The 17,670-nt window shown below is 43.3% G+C and overlaps 2 protein-coding genes across 5 annotated transcripts in view; both read left to right on the top strand.

Moving 5' to 3' along the window:
* The window catches only part of dse (dermatan sulfate epimerase), a 28,838-nt gene extending 16,849 nt beyond the window's left edge, over positions 1–11,989 (top strand). For all 4 annotated transcript variants that reach the window (XM_036975678.2, XM_090232528.1, XM_090232526.1 and 1 more), the window contains exons 4-6: positions 3,746–3,985; positions 7,564–7,771; positions 8,521–11,989. In XM_036975678.2, the coding sequence (XP_036831573.2) occupies positions 3,746–3,985; positions 7,564–7,771; positions 8,521–10,267 (2,195 nt within the window). In that variant the 3' untranslated portion in view covers positions 10,268–11,989. The remainder of the gene's footprint in view (positions 1–3,745; positions 3,986–7,563; positions 7,772–8,520) is intronic.
* A 1,517-nt stretch (positions 11,990–13,506) lies between these two features.
* LOC110522128 (NADH dehydrogenase [ubiquinone] 1 alpha subcomplex assembly factor 4) lies at positions 13,507–17,269 on the top strand. The gene is made up of 3 exons (XM_021600259.3): positions 13,507–13,788; positions 14,185–14,276; positions 14,367–17,269. The coding sequence occupies exons 1-3, from the start codon at positions 13,656–13,658 to the stop codon at positions 14,673–14,675; spliced, it is 534 nt and encodes a 177-aa protein (XP_021455934.2). The 5' UTR covers positions 13,507–13,655; the 3' UTR covers positions 14,676–17,269.
* The last annotated feature ends 401 nt before the right edge of the window (positions 17,270–17,670 follow it).

The raw sequence follows: 17,670 nt of genomic DNA, 5'->3' as shown, positions 1-17,670 counted from the left end.
TTACCGATCGCTGCAGCTGTACACAGCCCATCTGTAAATAGACCATCCAACTACCTACCTCATCCCCATATTGCTTTTATTAACTTTTCTTGCACATTTGCAAGTATTTCTACTTGCACATCATCATCTGCACATATGGCCTATTTATTGCCTTACCTCCTTATGCCATTTGCACACACTGTATATATCTTTTTCTATTGTGTTAATGACTGTACTTTTGTTTATCCCATGTGTAACCCTGGGTTGTTGTTTTTTGTCGCAGTGCTTTGCTTTATCTTGGCCAGGTCGCAGTTGTAAATGAGAACTTGTTCTCAACTGGCCTACCTGGTTAAATAAAGGTGAATTTTCTTCTTCTTAAAAATATATATATATATATATAAATATATATACAATGGAAACATTCCACACGATTCCATAACATTCTGGATGGACCTTTTCCCAATGTTTTTCTTAGTAGATTTTGTGTGAAAGGAAGGAACGTATGGCTAGAAAATAGCCTTGCTATTTACTGTACATTTGAAAACTGTTCCCTCTATTGTTTTGGTTTAAATGTCCTGGTTGTATGTTCTTGGATGTTTAAGTCAGAGGCAGCGAGGCCAGAGGAAGGTGAAGTTGTTCTTGTTGTTCCCAGCACTGCTGTACAGCCTAGTTTGATTACAAGGGAAATGTTTCTGGTAGAAAAAAGAACAAGAGTCGACGTAAACTAACTGACAACAGGCTTATGGAGATGACTGTGGTCACCGTGGTTTTTCTTTGAGGCTGGTTTGTGATAGTGAGTGGGGGGGGGGGGGGGGGGGCAGGGGATGCAGACTCTGGAGAATTATAGCACCCCTCTTTGTTTTGGATCAGCTTGTTTCTTTCAAGTGGAGGAAAAACAGAGGTCCAGCAGCATAGGTTGTTACCTCTTCTCTTACCTTGGAAGAAAATGTCATTTGGTCATGGCCTGATGTCTTTGTGCTGACTGTGTAAACGTTTACAGCTGACTTTGCACTTCAACGTTTTAATTTGGCTGCAAATTGTTAAGAGACTCTCATTAGAAGGTGGCTTAACTAACATACAGTATTTGCTTTGAGTGCGACAGATTGACGGAACGTGCTAACTGTTCGCTTTGTCATTCGTGGACCAGTTCATTTAAGGGCCTAACTCCCGCATAATTATTTGACTGTGTGCTCTGCACACGATCCTATTCACTTCCTGCATTCCCTTGTCACGGATTTGTCATTCATATCCTGTGCAAAAGTATGACATTTACGCGCAAATATTATTCCATTAAGATCTCAGTGAATAAAGGGAACTTTGCCTGTAAGGTACTGCCAGAAGAAATCAAGAGCAAACATTGGTCTCGTGTCACTTTTCTTTCAGAGCTATTGTATTGCACAGGTCTATATTACTCAGATTTATGGAATAACACAGCACCTCTCTTCCTGTGTATTATTTTAAAGGCGAAGCCAAAAAGCCATTTTGAAGCATTTATTCATAAGGAAGGGATAAGGCTCCATCTGTTGAAAATAAAGGGAGACATACCGTATCTGTCCAAAGCATAAAACGTCTTAAGACTTGTATGGGAATGTTAAGCACAGCATATAGGTACTGTATGTATACTGTATTCGTATCATTTCATGCCTTGATTGTGAGTCAGAGGGGATATTGTATGGGCTCTGTCCAGATGACTAGATCACAGGACAGCAGCTTACAGGGGATCAGTGCATTCCTGATGCAGGTGTCTGCATGTTGGTGCTTTGCGGCTGCCTAGCTCCGCTCCTAATTGGACAGTCATATGTGGCATAGTTTACCCTGAGTTCATCTATAGTTAAGCATCAGTAGTTAAACCTAAGGCCTCAATCACCCACATCTCTGCTACGGCCACCCAGGTGCTTGAGTTTTATTATCTGGTGTAGAATGCTGGGACTCTGGGAACCATTTAAAGTCATAGCCACAGTCACACCACATTGTGTTGCTTCCTTGAAAGCTGTTACACGTGAACACTTGATTCATTTATGGTAAAGTGTCTATTTTACACCAAATGGGTTGAGTCAACGTAGTTCCCTTGTTATTTCAATGTCATTGACCTTATATTCAACCACAAACAAGGTTTACAGGTTTGGTTTAAGATTGTTGACAACTTAATCAAATGTCAAGCAAAATTGAATGTCTATCGAGTGTCTTTGCCCGTTGGGTACAGTGTGGAAAATTATATTGCCATTTCTCTCTAGTGGATGCAGGTTGAAGCAATTGTCTAGACTTGTTCATTCTCCCAATGCATGATTATCATGTCAATAAATGAAGCATAAACTCTTGGTAGACAACTATCAGTTACATTTTCTTTTAAAACATTTAACCACTTATTTACTACGCAGGTCAGTTAAGAACAAATTCTTATTTACAATGACGGCCTAACCCAGCCAAACACTAACCCGGACGACGCTGGGCCAATTGTGCACCGCCCTATGGGACTCCAAGTCACGTCCAGTTGTTATACAGCCTGGAATCGAACCAGGGTCTGTAGTGACGCCTCTAGCACTAAGATGCAGTGCCTTAGACCGCTGCGTCACTCGGGAGCGTAACTCATTGATCCTACATAACATTTGAAGTTAATCCATTCTTAGGAAATCATTCTTTGTCCATTCCTGAAAATGAACTAAGAAGAACAAGAAATGTCTCAATGTCTCATCTAATCATAATTAGCAAAGAACCTCAAAGGAGTAGAAGTCAAGTCAAATGGCACCATCCCTTGACCTCCCACATTCCTACAGATCTCATTGTGATGGTGCTGGGAAGTTAACAGACCAGACCTTCCCCAAGCAGCGGCTCTCAACGTGTGGATGACTAATGTGTACTGATGGGAGCTCCAGAGATCTAGAGCCAGTAACATCACTAACAGCATGGCTGAAGAAAAGCCCCTAATAACAGCAACGAAGGCAACATCATTAAATCCCAGAGGGGTAGAGGAGGACATTGCTAAAGCACAGGGTGACTATATGGGATGTGATTGAGCCATGGGTGGGTGAAGACATTTATAGCTTTTGACTTCGTAGGGTTAATTGGATTTTTTTTAGTTCATGAATTCCTATATACATGATGCCTATGTCTAATAATGGAAAATGCAGAACAGTCCAAACACTGTGTGGAGCCGGGGTGTGAGCGTAGTGAGATGCCGTTTGTGTAAATGTGGTCTTTGTGTGCCAGCAGTTCCTGTTTGATGATAAATACCTGCTCTGTGTAGGCCACTGGTCTCCCAGCCCAAACCAAACACTGGGGTGGACGCCGGCTCCGGAGCTGGGCTGTGGGCTGTGGGTTGTGGTGTCCGGGTGGATCCAGTCCACCGGGTAGCTGCCAGGCACCCATGATGGACTGGGATTTTCAATGAACTGCGGCTGGAGTGTTTATGTGGTCACTTCTTCTCATAGAGAGAGAGAGAGAGAGAGAGAGACTATACATTAGTCTGATATGGTAGTTTCATACTTTCCATGCATAACGGGAGGTTCCAGTATGATGTTCCGGGAAAGAAAATGGGAATGTGACTGACTGAGTAGCTTACTGTAACTATATTTATGATCAACCTCACTTGAGACCACACTTTACACCGAGCTTAATTGGGGTATGTCTCAAGAAAACAAACACTTTGGCTGGGTGACAGCAGTACAGTACAAATGTTTGGGAGCCACTGCTCCAGAGACATTGACGAACATGACCTTCCTTCGAAAACCAATAAGCTGACCCTGGCTTCTCCTCTGTTCGGTTCCAGGTTACCTGCAGGAGGCCTACCTGTGGACCAAGCAGGTCCTGGCCATCATGGAGAAGTCTATGGTGCTGCTGCAGGACGTGACGGACGGCTCGCTGTATGAGGGCGTGGCCTACGGGACGTACACCACCCGCTCTCTTTTCCAGTACATGTTCCTGGTGCAGAGACACTTCTCCATCAGCCACTTCGACCACCCCTGGCTCCACAAACACTTTGCCTTCATGTACAGGACCATCCTGCCAGGTAATACAGCTGTTATAGATGTTGTGTGTGTGTGCTCTGCCATTCTATTCAATATAACTTCATTTCTCCTCTTAAGGGTGTTTTTTCTCCTCTTAATGTTCCCTTTGAAGAAGTTGCTTGTTTCGATCAACTTTTTATCTCTAACAGTGCATTTAGTCTAGATGTCACGTGATAGATGCAAAGATACTATATAGGCAGCTAGACAGGCTATTTTGAAATTAAATGCAGTGCAAGTTAGCAATGATTAAATACAGTTGAAAGAGGTTTACATACACTTAGGTTGGAGTCATTAAAACTAGTTTTTCAACCACTCCACAAATTTCTTGTTAACAAACTATAGTTGTGGCAAGTCGGTTAGGATATCTACTTTGCGCATGACACAAGTAATTTTTCCAACAATTGTTTACAGACGGATTATTTAACTTATAATTCACTGTATCACAATTCCAGTGGGTCAGAAGTTTACATACACTAAAGCTTGGAAAATGCCATAAAATGATGTCATGGCTTTAGAAGCTTCTGATAGGCTAATTGACATAATTTGAGTCAATTGGAGGTGTACCTGTGGATGTATTTATTTCAAGGCCTACCTTCAAACTCAATGCCTCTTTGCTTGACATCATGGGAAAATCAAAAGAAATCAGCCAAATAATTGTAGACCTCCACAATTCTGGTTCCTCCTTGGGAGCAATTTCCAAATGCTTGAAGGTACCATGTTCATCTGTACAAACAATAGTATGCAAGTATAAACACCATGGGATTACACAGCCGTCATACCGCTCAGGAAGGAGACAAGTTCTGTCTCTAGAGATGAACATACTTTGGTGCGAAAAGTGCAAATCAATCCCAGAACAACAGCAAAGGACCTTGTGAAGATGCTGGAGAAAACAGGTACAAAAGTATCTATATCCACAGTAAAACGAGTCCTATATCGACATAACCTGAAAGGCCGCTCAGCAAGGAAGAAGCCACTGCTCCAAAACCGCTATAAAAAAGCCAGACTACAGTTTGCAACTGCACATGGGGACAAAGATCATACTTTTTGGAGAAATGTCCTCTTGTCTGATGAAACGAAATTAGAGCTGTTTGGCCATAATGACCATCGTTATGTTTGGAGGAAAAAGGGGGAGGCTTGCAAGCCAAAGAACACCATCCCAACCGTGAAGCATGGTGGTGGCAGCATCATGTTGTGGGGGCGCTTTGCTGCAGGAGGGACTGGTGCACTTCACAAAATGGATGGTATCATGAGGAAAGAAAATTATATGGATATATTGAAGCAACATGTCAAGACATCAGTTAGGAAGTTAAAGCTTGGTCGCAAATTGGTCTTCCAAATAGACAATGACCCCAAGCATACATCCAAAGTTGTGGCAAAATGACTTAAGAAAAACAAAGTCAAGGTATTGGAGTGGCCATCACAAAGCCCTGACCTCAATCCTATAGAATATTTGTGGGCAGAACTGAAAAGGCGTGTGCAAGCAAGGAGGCCTACAAACATGACTCAGTTACACCAGCTCTGTCAGGAGGAATGGACCAAAATTCACCCAACTTATTGTGGGAAGCTTGTGGAAGGCTACCGGAAACGTTTGACGCAAGTTAAACCATTTTAAGGCAATGCTACCAAATACTAATTTTGAGTGTATGTAAACTTCTGACCCACTGGGAATGTGATGAAATAAATAAAAGCTGAAATAAATCATTCTCTCTACTATTATTCTGACATTTCACATTCTTAAAATAATGTGGTGATCTTAACTGACCTAAGACAGCGAATTGTTACTAGGATTGAATGTCAGGAATTGTGAAAACCTGAGTTTAAATGTAGTTGGCTAAGGTGTATGTAAACTTCCGACATCAACTGTAAGTGTTCCTAAATGCCTTAGCAAACCTCTGTGGCACTTCTTGGCAACATTGTCCAAGTTATAAGTAGATTAGGCATGAAACCCCCCTGGGTGCATTACTCCCATGTTAGAGAGGGTGACTGCTCGTTTGTCTTGATATGGGTTATGCATGCGTTACCTTCCTGGGGGGCTGTCAGAGCTATGCTGATCCAGCCCTCTCCATCTCCCCTCTTCCCTCATCTCCTTTGCTCTCCTCTTCTCTCCTCTCCTGGTTTATGGTCAGGGGGAGGGTAGCGCTGGAGGAGGGGCTCTCAGGTCTGGACATTTTATAGCCCCCTGCCAACACTCTTTGTATTGTGACTGGGGCTGGGCGCCACTGCTGCATTCAGAGAGCAGCTCTTAATTGCAGCAGCCAGGAGAACGCTGGACTCAATATCCACAATGCCGGCTTTCTCTCTCCCAGATTATCCTGCCTAACTACCTTCTGCCTGAGCGGACTATGTGACTGCACTGCACTCGCTGACCCTGTACAGTCAGGTCCATAATTATTGGCACCCTTGATAAAGATGAGTTAAAAAAGACTATAAAGTAAAGAATACAAATGCTGAGCTATATTGTATGCCAAAGAGCTATATTTTCATGTCACCTCGTGGTCAGATGACATGGAAATCGAGCTCTTTGGCCGTGCACACCAGTGGTTGGATTGGAGTCGAAAAAAGGAGGCAAATGCAGAAAAGTACTTCATACCTACAGTTAAATATGGTGGTGGATCTTTGATGTTATGGGGCTATTTTGCTTCCACTGGTACTGTGGTCCTTGTTAAGGTCAACGGCATCATGAACTTGACCAAGTAGCAGGACATTTTTGCCAAAAACCTGGTTGCCTCTGCCGGGAGGCTGACAACACAGAGTCTTTTTTTACTGATCTTTATCAAGGGATCCAATAACTCCGTAACCCACTGTATGTCTCTGTGTTCAAATGATGGGGTTTGTTGGTGTTCCAACAGGTTAGACTGTAAACAGGAGCCGTGTTTTAAATGTATCTTGTGTTGGACTTACAAAGACAGACCGTGAACAAACCAATATCACCCGAGTGTTCCTGCACACAGACCCCCACATCATTTGGATTGGGCATTTGTTTATCCAAGGTCTAGTTTTGCATCACAGAAGGGATGTTTTTACAAAGGGGAAACGCGCGTATTGTCGTACCGCTTGTGCACTGATTTTGGTTATTGCCGTTATTGTTTTTGGCTTACATGTGATTTATTGTGGTTAAGTATTTACTACCGGTTGCTAGGTTTTAAGATCTCTTTTGGCACCAGACTGCCATTCTTTGTGTTGGGGAAATGGCTTCATCGATAAAGCTAGGGAGGTTACGATCTCAACAGGGCCTGTAGTTTGGCTCATTTCCTTATGTTAAGGACATGGCATGCATGGGTGTAAAAGCTTTTGTGACCTATTCAGTAAGAAAAGGAAAGAAATGAATCATGATTTTTGTAGCATATGTATTACTATGCATTCAATCAAATAGAAAGCTATGTGGTTAGTACAGCTGAACTGGACCTTGGACAATATGGAGCTGTCACTTCATATTTGTCCGAGTTTTATGATAATAACATTCAATAATCCTCCAACAAACCCGTATGAAAGGCCACTATATTGAAGTTGCCTTCTCTTATATTTTAACTGTAAAATAATCCATATTGATCTTTTGCCCTGGCCTGTTCCATCTCACCAGGGTTCCAGAGGACTGTAGCCATAGCAGATTCCAACTACAACTGGTTCTACGGGCCCGAGAGCCAGCTGGTGTTCCTGGATCGCTATGTGATGAGGAACGGCAGTGGAAACTGGCTGGCTGAGCGGATCCATCAAAACCGGGTGTTGGAGGGGCCAGGACAGGCCGGGAAGGGACAGAGATGGTGCACACTGCACACAGAGTTCATCTGGTGAGAATCTCTCTCTCTCTCTCTCTCTCTCTCTCTCTCTCTCTCTCTCTCTCTCTCTCTCTCTCTCTCTCTCTCTCTCTCTCTCTCTCTCTCGTTCTCTCTTTCTCTCTCGCTCTTTCTCTCTCTATTGGTTGAAGTGTACTGTCGTACACTGAGTGTACAAAACTTTCCATGATATGAACTGGCCAGGTGATGTCACTTGTTGAATCCACTTCAATATGTGTAGGTGAAGGGAAGAAACATGTCAAATAAGGATGTTTAAGCCTTGAGACAATTGAGACATGGATTGTGTATGTGTGCCATTCAGAGGGTGAATGGGCAAGACAAAAGATTTAAGTACCTTTGAACAGGATATGGTGGTAGGTGTCAGGTGCACTGGTTTGGGTGTGTCAAGGACTGCAGCGCTGCTAGGTTTTTCATGCTGAAAGGTTTCCTGTGTATATCAAGAATGGTCCACCACCCAAAGGACTTCCAACCAACTTGACACAACTGTGGGACGCATTGGAGTCAATATGGGCCAGCATCCCTGTGGAATGCTTTTCGACGCCTTGTAGAGTCCATGCCCTGACGAATTGAGGCTGTTCTGAGGGCAAAAAGGATGTAACTCAATATTAGGAAGGTGTTCTTAATGTTTTGTACACTCAGTGTATATGCTGATTTGCTCAATTATTAATCAAAAATGTGCTTTTAGAGCAACTGAATTCAAATGTATGACATTTATTTCTTGTTGTTTTATTTCCATTCTGCAGGTATGATCCCAGCCTGACTCCCAGGGCTCCATCAGACTTTGGTACATCCCAACTCCACTACTTTGAGGACTGGGGGGTCGTCACTTATGGAAGTTCTCTACCCGCAGACACCAACCACACCTTCCTCTCCTTTAAGTCGGGGAAGCTGGGTGGTCGGGCCATATTTGACATCGTTCACAGGAACAAGTACAAAGACTGGATCAAAGGTTGGCGGAACTTTAACGCTGGCCACGAGCACCCTGACCAGAACAGCTTTACGTTCGCCCCTAACGGTGTTCCTTTTATCACGGAGGCTCTGTACGGGCCCAAGTACACCTTCCTCAACAACGCAGTGCTGTTCTCCCCGGCTACCTCGGGAAGCTGCTTCAAGCCATGGGACGGCCAGGTCACAGAGGCCTGCGACTCCAAGTGGCTGAAGTACAAGGTGGGGCTGCCGGCGGACGCCCAGGGCAGGGTGGAGGCGGCTCTGGAAAGGCAGGGCATGGTGTTCATCCGTGGGGAGGGCCAGTCGGCCTACAACCCTGACCTGAAGATCAGGAGCTTCCAGAGGAACCTGCTGCTCCTGCACCCCCAGTTGCTGGTCCTGGTTGATCATATCCATCTGGAGACAGACAGCCCAACCAGGGCCATGAGTGCCTTCTTCCACAACACGGACCTGCCCTTTAAGGACACCAAAATAGACGGTGTGCACGGAGCCTTTGTCAGACATGGGGAAGACCCATATCAAATGTTTTGGATGGATGACACAGGCTTCAGTGAGAAAGGGGTCTTGGGGTACTGGAACTATCCCCGTGGTTACCCCTATAACGGCTCTAACTATGTGAATGTGACAATGCCTCTGAGGTATCCCCATACCAGGGTGGCCTACATCTTCTTTGGGCCAGGGGTGGACGTTCAGAGCTTTAGTCTGCGTGGCGATGCTAACAGGGTGGACATTTACCTGGCCACCAACGAGCACACCTACACTATCTACCTGCTGACCGGGGAGGTGGCCACCAAGCCTCTGTTCGCCATGGTGCTGGTGGACCAGAAGAAAATAGTATTTGAGAAAGCAGCAGGAGTGAAGAACAGCACGCCGGAGGAGGTAGAGGAGTATGTCAATGTAGTAGAGGACAACCTCCAGCACGCCAAGCCTGTTTTCCAGCAGCTGGAGAGACACATCCTGGGCCGGGTGCTCAACACGGCCAGCTTCCGCAAGACGGCCGAGCGCCTCCTCCAGTTCTCCGACAAGAAGAAGACGGAGGCCATTGAGAAAATGTTTGCTCTGACTAAAAAACAGGGCAAGGGCAAGGGGGCCAATAAAGCCTTGGGGAACCTTGGGGACAAGCTCTCAGAGAGCCTGCCGGACATCTTTGGACAGATCGAGGTAAAGGAGAAGAAGGAGAGATCGAAGACAACAAAGAGGATTATTGAGGAGAGCCCCGAGGAAGACGGCGACTCCAGGGCCTTTATGGATTATGGAGACTCCAAAAAAGGCCGGAAGGGAGGCTTCGTGAAGGGTCGCAAGTTCAAGGAGGTCCACGTGTTGGCGACGGCCAACAGTGACAGTCTGTCGAACTCATCCTCTTATATCAGACTATTCCTCATCTTAAACATAGCCACCTTCTTCCTGCTACTGTCTGTGTTATTGACACGCTTCCAGAGAGGCAGAAGTCTACACACCCAGAGGTGTTTCTATGGCATCCTGCTCATCGACAGCTTCATCTTACTCTGCCTCTACTCCTCCTGCTCTCATGCACAGTGTTGACATGATCACTGTGCGGCGAGGGGAATAGTCCATGTGCAGACCGATTGAACCGTTTGCCATGGGTGAATCAAATGCACCATACGCCTCAGTCTGAGCCAAGTCTACCTGATGAGTGTCCAGGAAAGAATTAATTCCAAATAGGAATTGATAGATTTAGTAACGAAATTAAGCCAGACCACCTTTGAGATCCTAAGCTTCTGTGGAGCTTTAGAATGGAGTCTGTGTGAACTTTTTAATGTAGCATTTAGAGTGGAACATGTTGCTTTATATCAAAGATTGCTAGCCACTAAAATGCAGATATATCTGCCTCTCTCTGTGGACATGATAGAAAGAATGTACATATGTTCAAACAAGATATATTTTTGTGGTATTATTTCTACTCTTTGTAATGAGAAAAGAACAATATGCATAGATGTGCAAATGTGATTTTTTTTCATTGTGTATTTGCTTTTGCCTGATGAATGTGGGGACTTTGCAGATAAAAAGCTATAGAAATATGTTACCTCAGTCGGTGGTCCTCTCTGTGTCCATAACTGCAGTATAATACCATTGCATTTAACCTAATTGGCTTACCCGCATAACCGATCACATTGTCACCCCCACCACCCCAATTTAAGTCTTGTGATATTGTTCTTAAGCTGTCAGGGTCCATGTAATTCCATTTAGAGTAATACACTTGGGAAAGCACATTTTACTCTCCAACTGTAACAGATTTGCTTTCATGCTCTCACCTGTATGACTACTTGCAGTATGTTGGTGAAGCCCATTCACTTATATGCTAGCATAGATTCATCTTATTGTCCATCACCAAACCCACCTAATATAATTACACATCCTGCTCCTCCTCTTGATGTTATGATGTGGAATCGTTGGGAACCAATGTTTTTTGTTGTTACTGACTCTTAACTAATGGATCTACAGGCGGCACTACAGGGATGAGGACCTTTGACCTTTGTGTTACTTTGGTTGGGAGGAAACAACTACTATGCTAGTCATGGATATGTGAGGAAAGGGAGAACTCAAATGCTAGGAGAGGGGTCGATTTTTGGTGGGCATTGGTGGAAGAGATTTGGGGGGGAAATACTGTATGTAAATAGCCTTGTACCTGTATTGGCATATCTGTCGTCAAATGAGTGTATGATAAAGTTATCCTCCGATCAGGAGGTTGGTTGTATCAATATTTACTCACTCCTGCTCAGTCACACAGATAATAAGGAGAGACATGCTAACAAGTCTTCACTTCCTCTGGTGTGTTTTGAACATGTGAGGGTGGGCACTGTCTCTCTTTCTGTAAATTCCCAGGTGTGTCTACTGAAAATGTGTACGCCAACATTACAGTTTAGATTCTAGATTCTAGACACATGACTCCTCTGCCTGCAGGGGGAGGAGCTACAACACAACACACCGCTAGTTGAATTAAATTTGATTAGGTGGGTGGGGAGCTCAATCCACTATACCACTACAGCCTAAGTCTGCTGTATCTTGCTAATGAATTTACCTAAACTATGAGTCATGGAAGCCCTAGTCTCTTGTGACAGTGCAGAGATTTAGTTCTGGGTGCCGAGATTATGAAAGCCCTCATGACAATCAGGTAGCATCTTTTGGTCAGGGCTGGCTAGCAACAATCAGAATTCATTGTTTTGTCATCTCATTAAAAAATGAATTTTCACTGCCTTTTATCATTGTCATGTCATTCAATAAAGAGTTTTATGCAAAATCAAATGTGATTGAAAGGGTACCAGTGTCTCATGTCTCAAATGTTGTGGTGATATACAGTACCTGTCAAAGGTTTGGACACACCTTCTCATTGAGGGTTTTTCTTAATTTTTTACTTTGTTCTACATTGTAGAATAATAGTGAAGAAATCAAAACTATGAAATAACACATATGGAATCATGTTAGGAACCAAAAAAGTGTTAAACAAATCTAAATATATTTTAGATTCTTCAAAGTAGCCACGAGTCAATGATATACAGTGCCTTCAGAAAGTATTCATACCCCTTGACTTTTTACACATTTTGTTGTGTTACAGCCTGATTTTAAAATGGATTAAGTTGAGATTTTGGGGGGTCACTGGCCTACACACAATACCCCATAATGTCAAAGTGGAATTATGTTTTCAGAAATGTTTACAAATTAATAAAAAATTAAAAGCTGAAATTTCTTGAGTCAATAAGTATTCAACCCCTTTGTTATGGCCAGCCTAAGTGCGTTCAGGAGCTAAAATGTGCTTAAGTCACATAATAAGTGACACGGACTCACTCTGTTTGGAAATCTATGGTAAGAACTGAAAAGGGTTGTCCTGCAATGATGAACAACAAATTTGACAGAGCTTGAAGAATTTTGAAAATAATAATATGCAAATGTTGCCCAATCCAGGTTGTTGAAAGCGCTAAGAGACTTACCCAGAAAGACTTAACAGCTGTAATTGCTGCCAATGGTGATTCTAACATGCATTGACTCAGGGGGTTGAATACTTATCTAATCAACATATATTACTGTTTTATTTTTCATAATTGTTTTTACAGATGTAAAAAATGTATATATTTACTTTGACATTACAGAGTATTTTGTGTAGATCGCTGACAAAAACATGACAATTAAATCAATTTGAATCCCACTTTAACACAACACAATGTGGAACAAGCCAAAAGGTGTGAATAATTTCTGAAGGCACTGTATAGGCAAAATGTCTGTCTCTCCAATACTGTAGGCTACAGTATTTTGATATTTGTCCTTGGCAGTAGATCATTGCCAGATGTGCTCTGTGGGGTTCACTTATGTAAAGGTGATTTGGCTGGCCAAGCTACTCAAGAGAGAAAAAACACAAACCAGGCTCCTATATAATCCACAACCAAGTCAGACTCACTCAAACTCAACCTATAGATACACTAACAAATACAGATGTTACATTTACTGCATTTATGAATGTAAAACCTGCATGATAATGTTTTCCTATTTTAAAAAAAAAGAGAAAAAAGACTGAAGACCTGTAAGACTCTAGTGTTTACCTTTACCTACGATAACCAGCTCATCTTCGGTTTGAGCGTCACACTCACTCATAGAACAAACTCTACACTACACCAGAGGCATCACATAGGTTTCCCATCCTTTCTGCCTACCGACACTGTACTGTGCTCGTACTGAATAGGCTCCAGGGCTCTGCTGCCACCTGTCGGTAATTGTGTGCCTTCGCATCATTATGGACGCGGAACACGATGCTCGATGTCCTCTGCGCCAGACGGGGTCGCTGTATAATTTCCAGCTACCATGATAGAACCGTCTCACTCTCCGTCGAAAATGTTGGAACCCGTTCTCCCGAGAGAGGGCTTAGACGGTTCGAGCATGGAATGTACATTGAGAGTTCCTGGAGGTGATCGTGTCAAAAATGGGGGCTCGCGTTGCACGGTTGTTTAGGGATTTTAATTTAGAAAACCGAGTACATCGTGAGATTGGGAAGGCAAAACCCGAAGTGGCACCCCGACATCTGACCCATATTGATTCTGTTCAGAGTACAGAGGGTGAGTACATAGGGATTTTTGTTATTGCGTTGAAGAACTTGTGTAAGTCGGGAGGGTCAACTCAGCCTGTAGCTACGCCAGCCAGGCTGTTAGCAAGTATACCATAGCTTGCTGTCCTGGCTAGTGTTTCTTAACGTTACAGCTTTGTAGCTATTTGAAACCAAGGTTTTAGTGTTGAGTACGTATTTGTGGTTTTCCAATTCTGTAACAAGCACAATCTAAGATACCTAACTAGTTAGCAGCAAAGATGGCAAATTACCCATTCAACACTAGGGTTCACCCTTTACTTCTAACGTTATGATCTTCTGCCAGTACATACCAGTCTGTATCACAGTCACACTTCTTTAATATGTTGTTCTTTGTCCACTGAGGCCTAAACGATTTTGTTTCCTTAAGTTACTGAGATCAATGATGCCATCCACAAGAGAAACGACCCCCTCCTGGGGTTGCTGAAGTCGGTGTATGTGGAATCAAAGGATCCTACTGAGGTGAGAGCCTAAAATAATGACTATTTAATTGAAATTTCAAATGAGGACTATTTGCTTGATTGGCACCCAACTCTGTTTCAATACAAACAGGCTCCAAAGGAGGTGACTGAGGAGAAAGTGGAGGAGCGCAGACCACTGAAGTTCAACCTACCGGGGGACCCCTATGGGATTGTGGAGCTCACTGATGTCCCCAAAGGCAAACTGTCTATTGCTGAGGCCCTAAAAGCTCTCAACAATCACAAGAATGCTCCCCAAACATGGACATTGGACAAGGTTGCCCAGGAGTACTCTCTTGACTTGAAAGACACTAAAGCACTTCTAGAGCATTTCATCCCCTTCGAGGTTAAGATCATACCTCCCAAGACAAAAGAGGATTCAAAGCAGATCAAAGATACCTAGGACAGATATGCAGTATACCTGGCCTTTCAAGACATCTATCAGCCAAGTGAATTATTTATTTATGTAAATGTACTATCGGGTTGTCTGCCTTGCTTCAAGGTTCAGGATAGGAATAGAGTAAGTGTGGGATTATTTGTTTTTCTGTTACGAAACGAAGGAGACGCATGATTTAAACCCAGTACACTACTGTTCAGAGCCAGACATGTTACCGCCACTCCCAAGAATGCTAGCTTATTTGTGGGAATGGTAATCAGTGTTGTAAACGGCAAGGTCGTAACACTACTCCGTATGATTTGTGTCAGTCTTTAGTAAATCTCGATACACATTTTAATAACGACAAAATCAGCCAATTCTATAATTGTATGAATGATGCGATATTGGCCTACAAATCCATTCATACTACTTCGCTAATTACTTTCCTAACAAGGCTTTCATCCCTGTATCACAACTGACAGTAAATTGACTGTCACTTGCTAATTTGGCATCTTTATACAAATCGCAATGTACTCTCTTCAATTTTTCATTTATATGAGCCAATGTTATGTATTTCTGTAAATCCTATTAACAGTGGGAAAACATATTGATGTCGGACTTTGTTTGTCTTCCGTGGGTATCCAAGCCAGCACTTGTGTTTTAAGTACTGTATCATGATTATATACACTACATGACCAAAAGTATGTGGACACCTGCTGGTCGAACATCTCATTCCAAAATCATTGGCATTAATATGGAGTTGGTTCCCTCTTTGCTGCTAAAACAGCCTTCACTCTTCTGGGAAGGCTTTCCACTAGATGTTGGAACATTGCTGCGGGGGCTTGCTTCCATTCAGCCACATGTATTAGTGAGGTCGGGCACTGATTAGGTTTGGCTCGCAGTTTTCATCCCAAAAGTGTTCGATGGGGTTGAGGTCAGAGCTCTGTGCAGGCCAGTCAAGTTCTTCCATACCTATCTCAACAAACCATTTCTGTATGAACCTCGCTTTGTGCACGGGGGCATTGTCATGCTGAAACAGGAAAGGGCCTTCCCCAAACTATTGCCACAAAGTTGGAAGCACAGAATCATCTAGAATGTCATTGTATGCTATAGTGTTAAGATTCCCTTCTGGAACTAAGGGGCCTAGCCCGAAACATGAAAAACAGCCCCAGACCATTATTCCTCCTCCACCAAACTTTACAGTTGGCACTATGCATTCGGGCTGGTAGCGTTCTCCTATCATCCGCCAAACCCCTGATTTGTCTGTCAGACTGCCAGATGGTGAAGCGTAATTCATCACTCCAGAGAGTGCTCCAGAGTCCAATGGTGGCAAGCTTTATAGCACTCCAGCTGAAGCTTGGCGTTGCGCATAGTAATCGTAGGCTTGTGTGCGGCTGCTTGGCCATGGAAACCAATTTCAAGAAGCTCCGGATGAAAAGTTATTGTGCTGACGTTGCTTCCAGAGGCAGTTTGGAAGTCGGTGGTGAGTGTTGCAACTCAGGACAGATGATTTTTACACGGTTAAGCACTCGCCGGTCCCGTTCTGTGAGCATGTGTGACCTACCACTTCGCGGCTGAGCCGTTGTTGCTCCTAGACATTTCCACTTCAAAATAACAGCACTTACAGTTGACCGTGGCAGCTCTAACAGGGTAGAAATTTGACGAACTGACTTGTTTGAAAGGTGGCATCCTATGACGGTGCCACGTTGAAAGTCAGAGCTCGTCAGTAAAGCCATTCTACTGCCAATGTTTGTCTATGGAGTTTGCATGACTGTGTGCTCTATTTTATACACCTGTTAGCAACGGGTGTGGCTGAAATAGCCAATTCCACAAATGTGTATTTATAGTGTACCCCGCCTCTAGTGTCAATATCATCAAAAGGAAATGTAAATTATAAACTATTGATCAGTAACATAATGACTGCTTTCAAGTGAGTACTACAGTATAGTAGTGGTCATCGTCGGTCACTAGATCTTTGCTATAATTTGAAATCTTCCATGCACCTTTTGGATAAGATCACTGTTTGTGGGAATATCCTTCCTAAAAGTGTACAAAACATTCGGGACATATATAGACCGACCAGGTGAAAGCTTTGATCCCTTACTGATGTCACTTGTTAAATCCACTTCAACCAGTGTAGATGAAAGGGAAGAGACAGGTTAAAGAAGGATTTTTAAGCCTTGAGACGTGTGTGTGTGTGCCATTCAGAAGGTGAATGGGCAAAATACATTATTTAAGTGACTTTGAACGGGTTTCAGGCGCACTGGTTTGTGTATCAAGAACTGCAACGCTGCTGGGTTTTTCACACTCAACAGTTGCTTGTGTGTATCAAGAATGGTCCACCACCCAAAGGACATCTACTTGACACAACTGTGGGAAACATTGGAGTCCACATGTGCCAGCATCCCTGTGGAACGGTTTTGACACATTGAAAAGTCCATTGAGGCTTTTCTGAGGGCAAAAGGGGGTTCAACTCAATATTAGGAAGATGTTCCTAATGTTTTGTACACTCTGTACTTTGCAGGGCCATTTATTTCATAAAAGAGTAGAATCATGATGCTGTTTACTTTCCGTGAACGTTGATTGTTGTGATGTTTCATTTTAATAAATCAAACACATTATTTTTGTTTTGAATTTTTACCCCTTTTTCTCCCCAATTTCGTGGTATCCAATTGTTTTAGTAGCTACTGTCTTGTCTCAGAGACGAAGGTTGAAAGTCATGCGTCCTCCGATACACAACCCAACCAAGCCCAACCAGGCACCCTTAACCACTGCGCCACCCGGGAGGCCCTCAAACACATTATTTGAGCAAAATAGTGGACATTGTTTAAAAAAGAACGACAAAGCAGACACTCCTCCTGTGTTTTGGTAGGAAGCAGAGGGATGGCCTTGGAGAAATGTAACCACTCATGTTCATACATTTATATTTTAGCAGACGCTCTTTATCCAGAGTGACTTGCAAGCAATTAGGGTTAAGTGCCTTGCTCAAGAGCACATTTTTCACCTAGTTGGCTCGGGGATT

Source organism: Oncorhynchus mykiss, chromosome 4 (genome assembly GCF_057628025.1).
Source record: "Oncorhynchus mykiss isolate SJ-2025 chromosome 4, ASM5762802v1, whole genome shotgun sequence".
In the NCBI taxonomy this organism is placed as follows: Eukaryota; Metazoa; Chordata; class Actinopteri; order Salmoniformes; family Salmonidae; genus Oncorhynchus; species Oncorhynchus mykiss.
The sequence above is the reverse complement of the archived record's forward strand: the minus strand, read 5'-3'. Positions and strand labels throughout refer to the sequence as shown.

Bases quoted from the DNA above. Each gene is read 5' to 3' on its own strand.
- LOC110522128 (XM_021600259.3), top strand. From the start codon at position 13,656: ATGGGGGCTCGCGTTGCACGGTTGTTTAGGGATTTTAATTTAGAAAAC. The intron at 13,789-14,184 runs GTGAGTACATAG...TGTTTCCTTAAG, and splicing joins TTCTGTTCAGAGTACAGAGG to TTACTGAGATCAATGATGCC. The intron at 14,277-14,366 runs GTGAGAGCCTAA...CAATACAAACAG, and splicing joins AATCAAAGGATCCTACTGAG to GCTCCAAAGGAGGTGACTGA.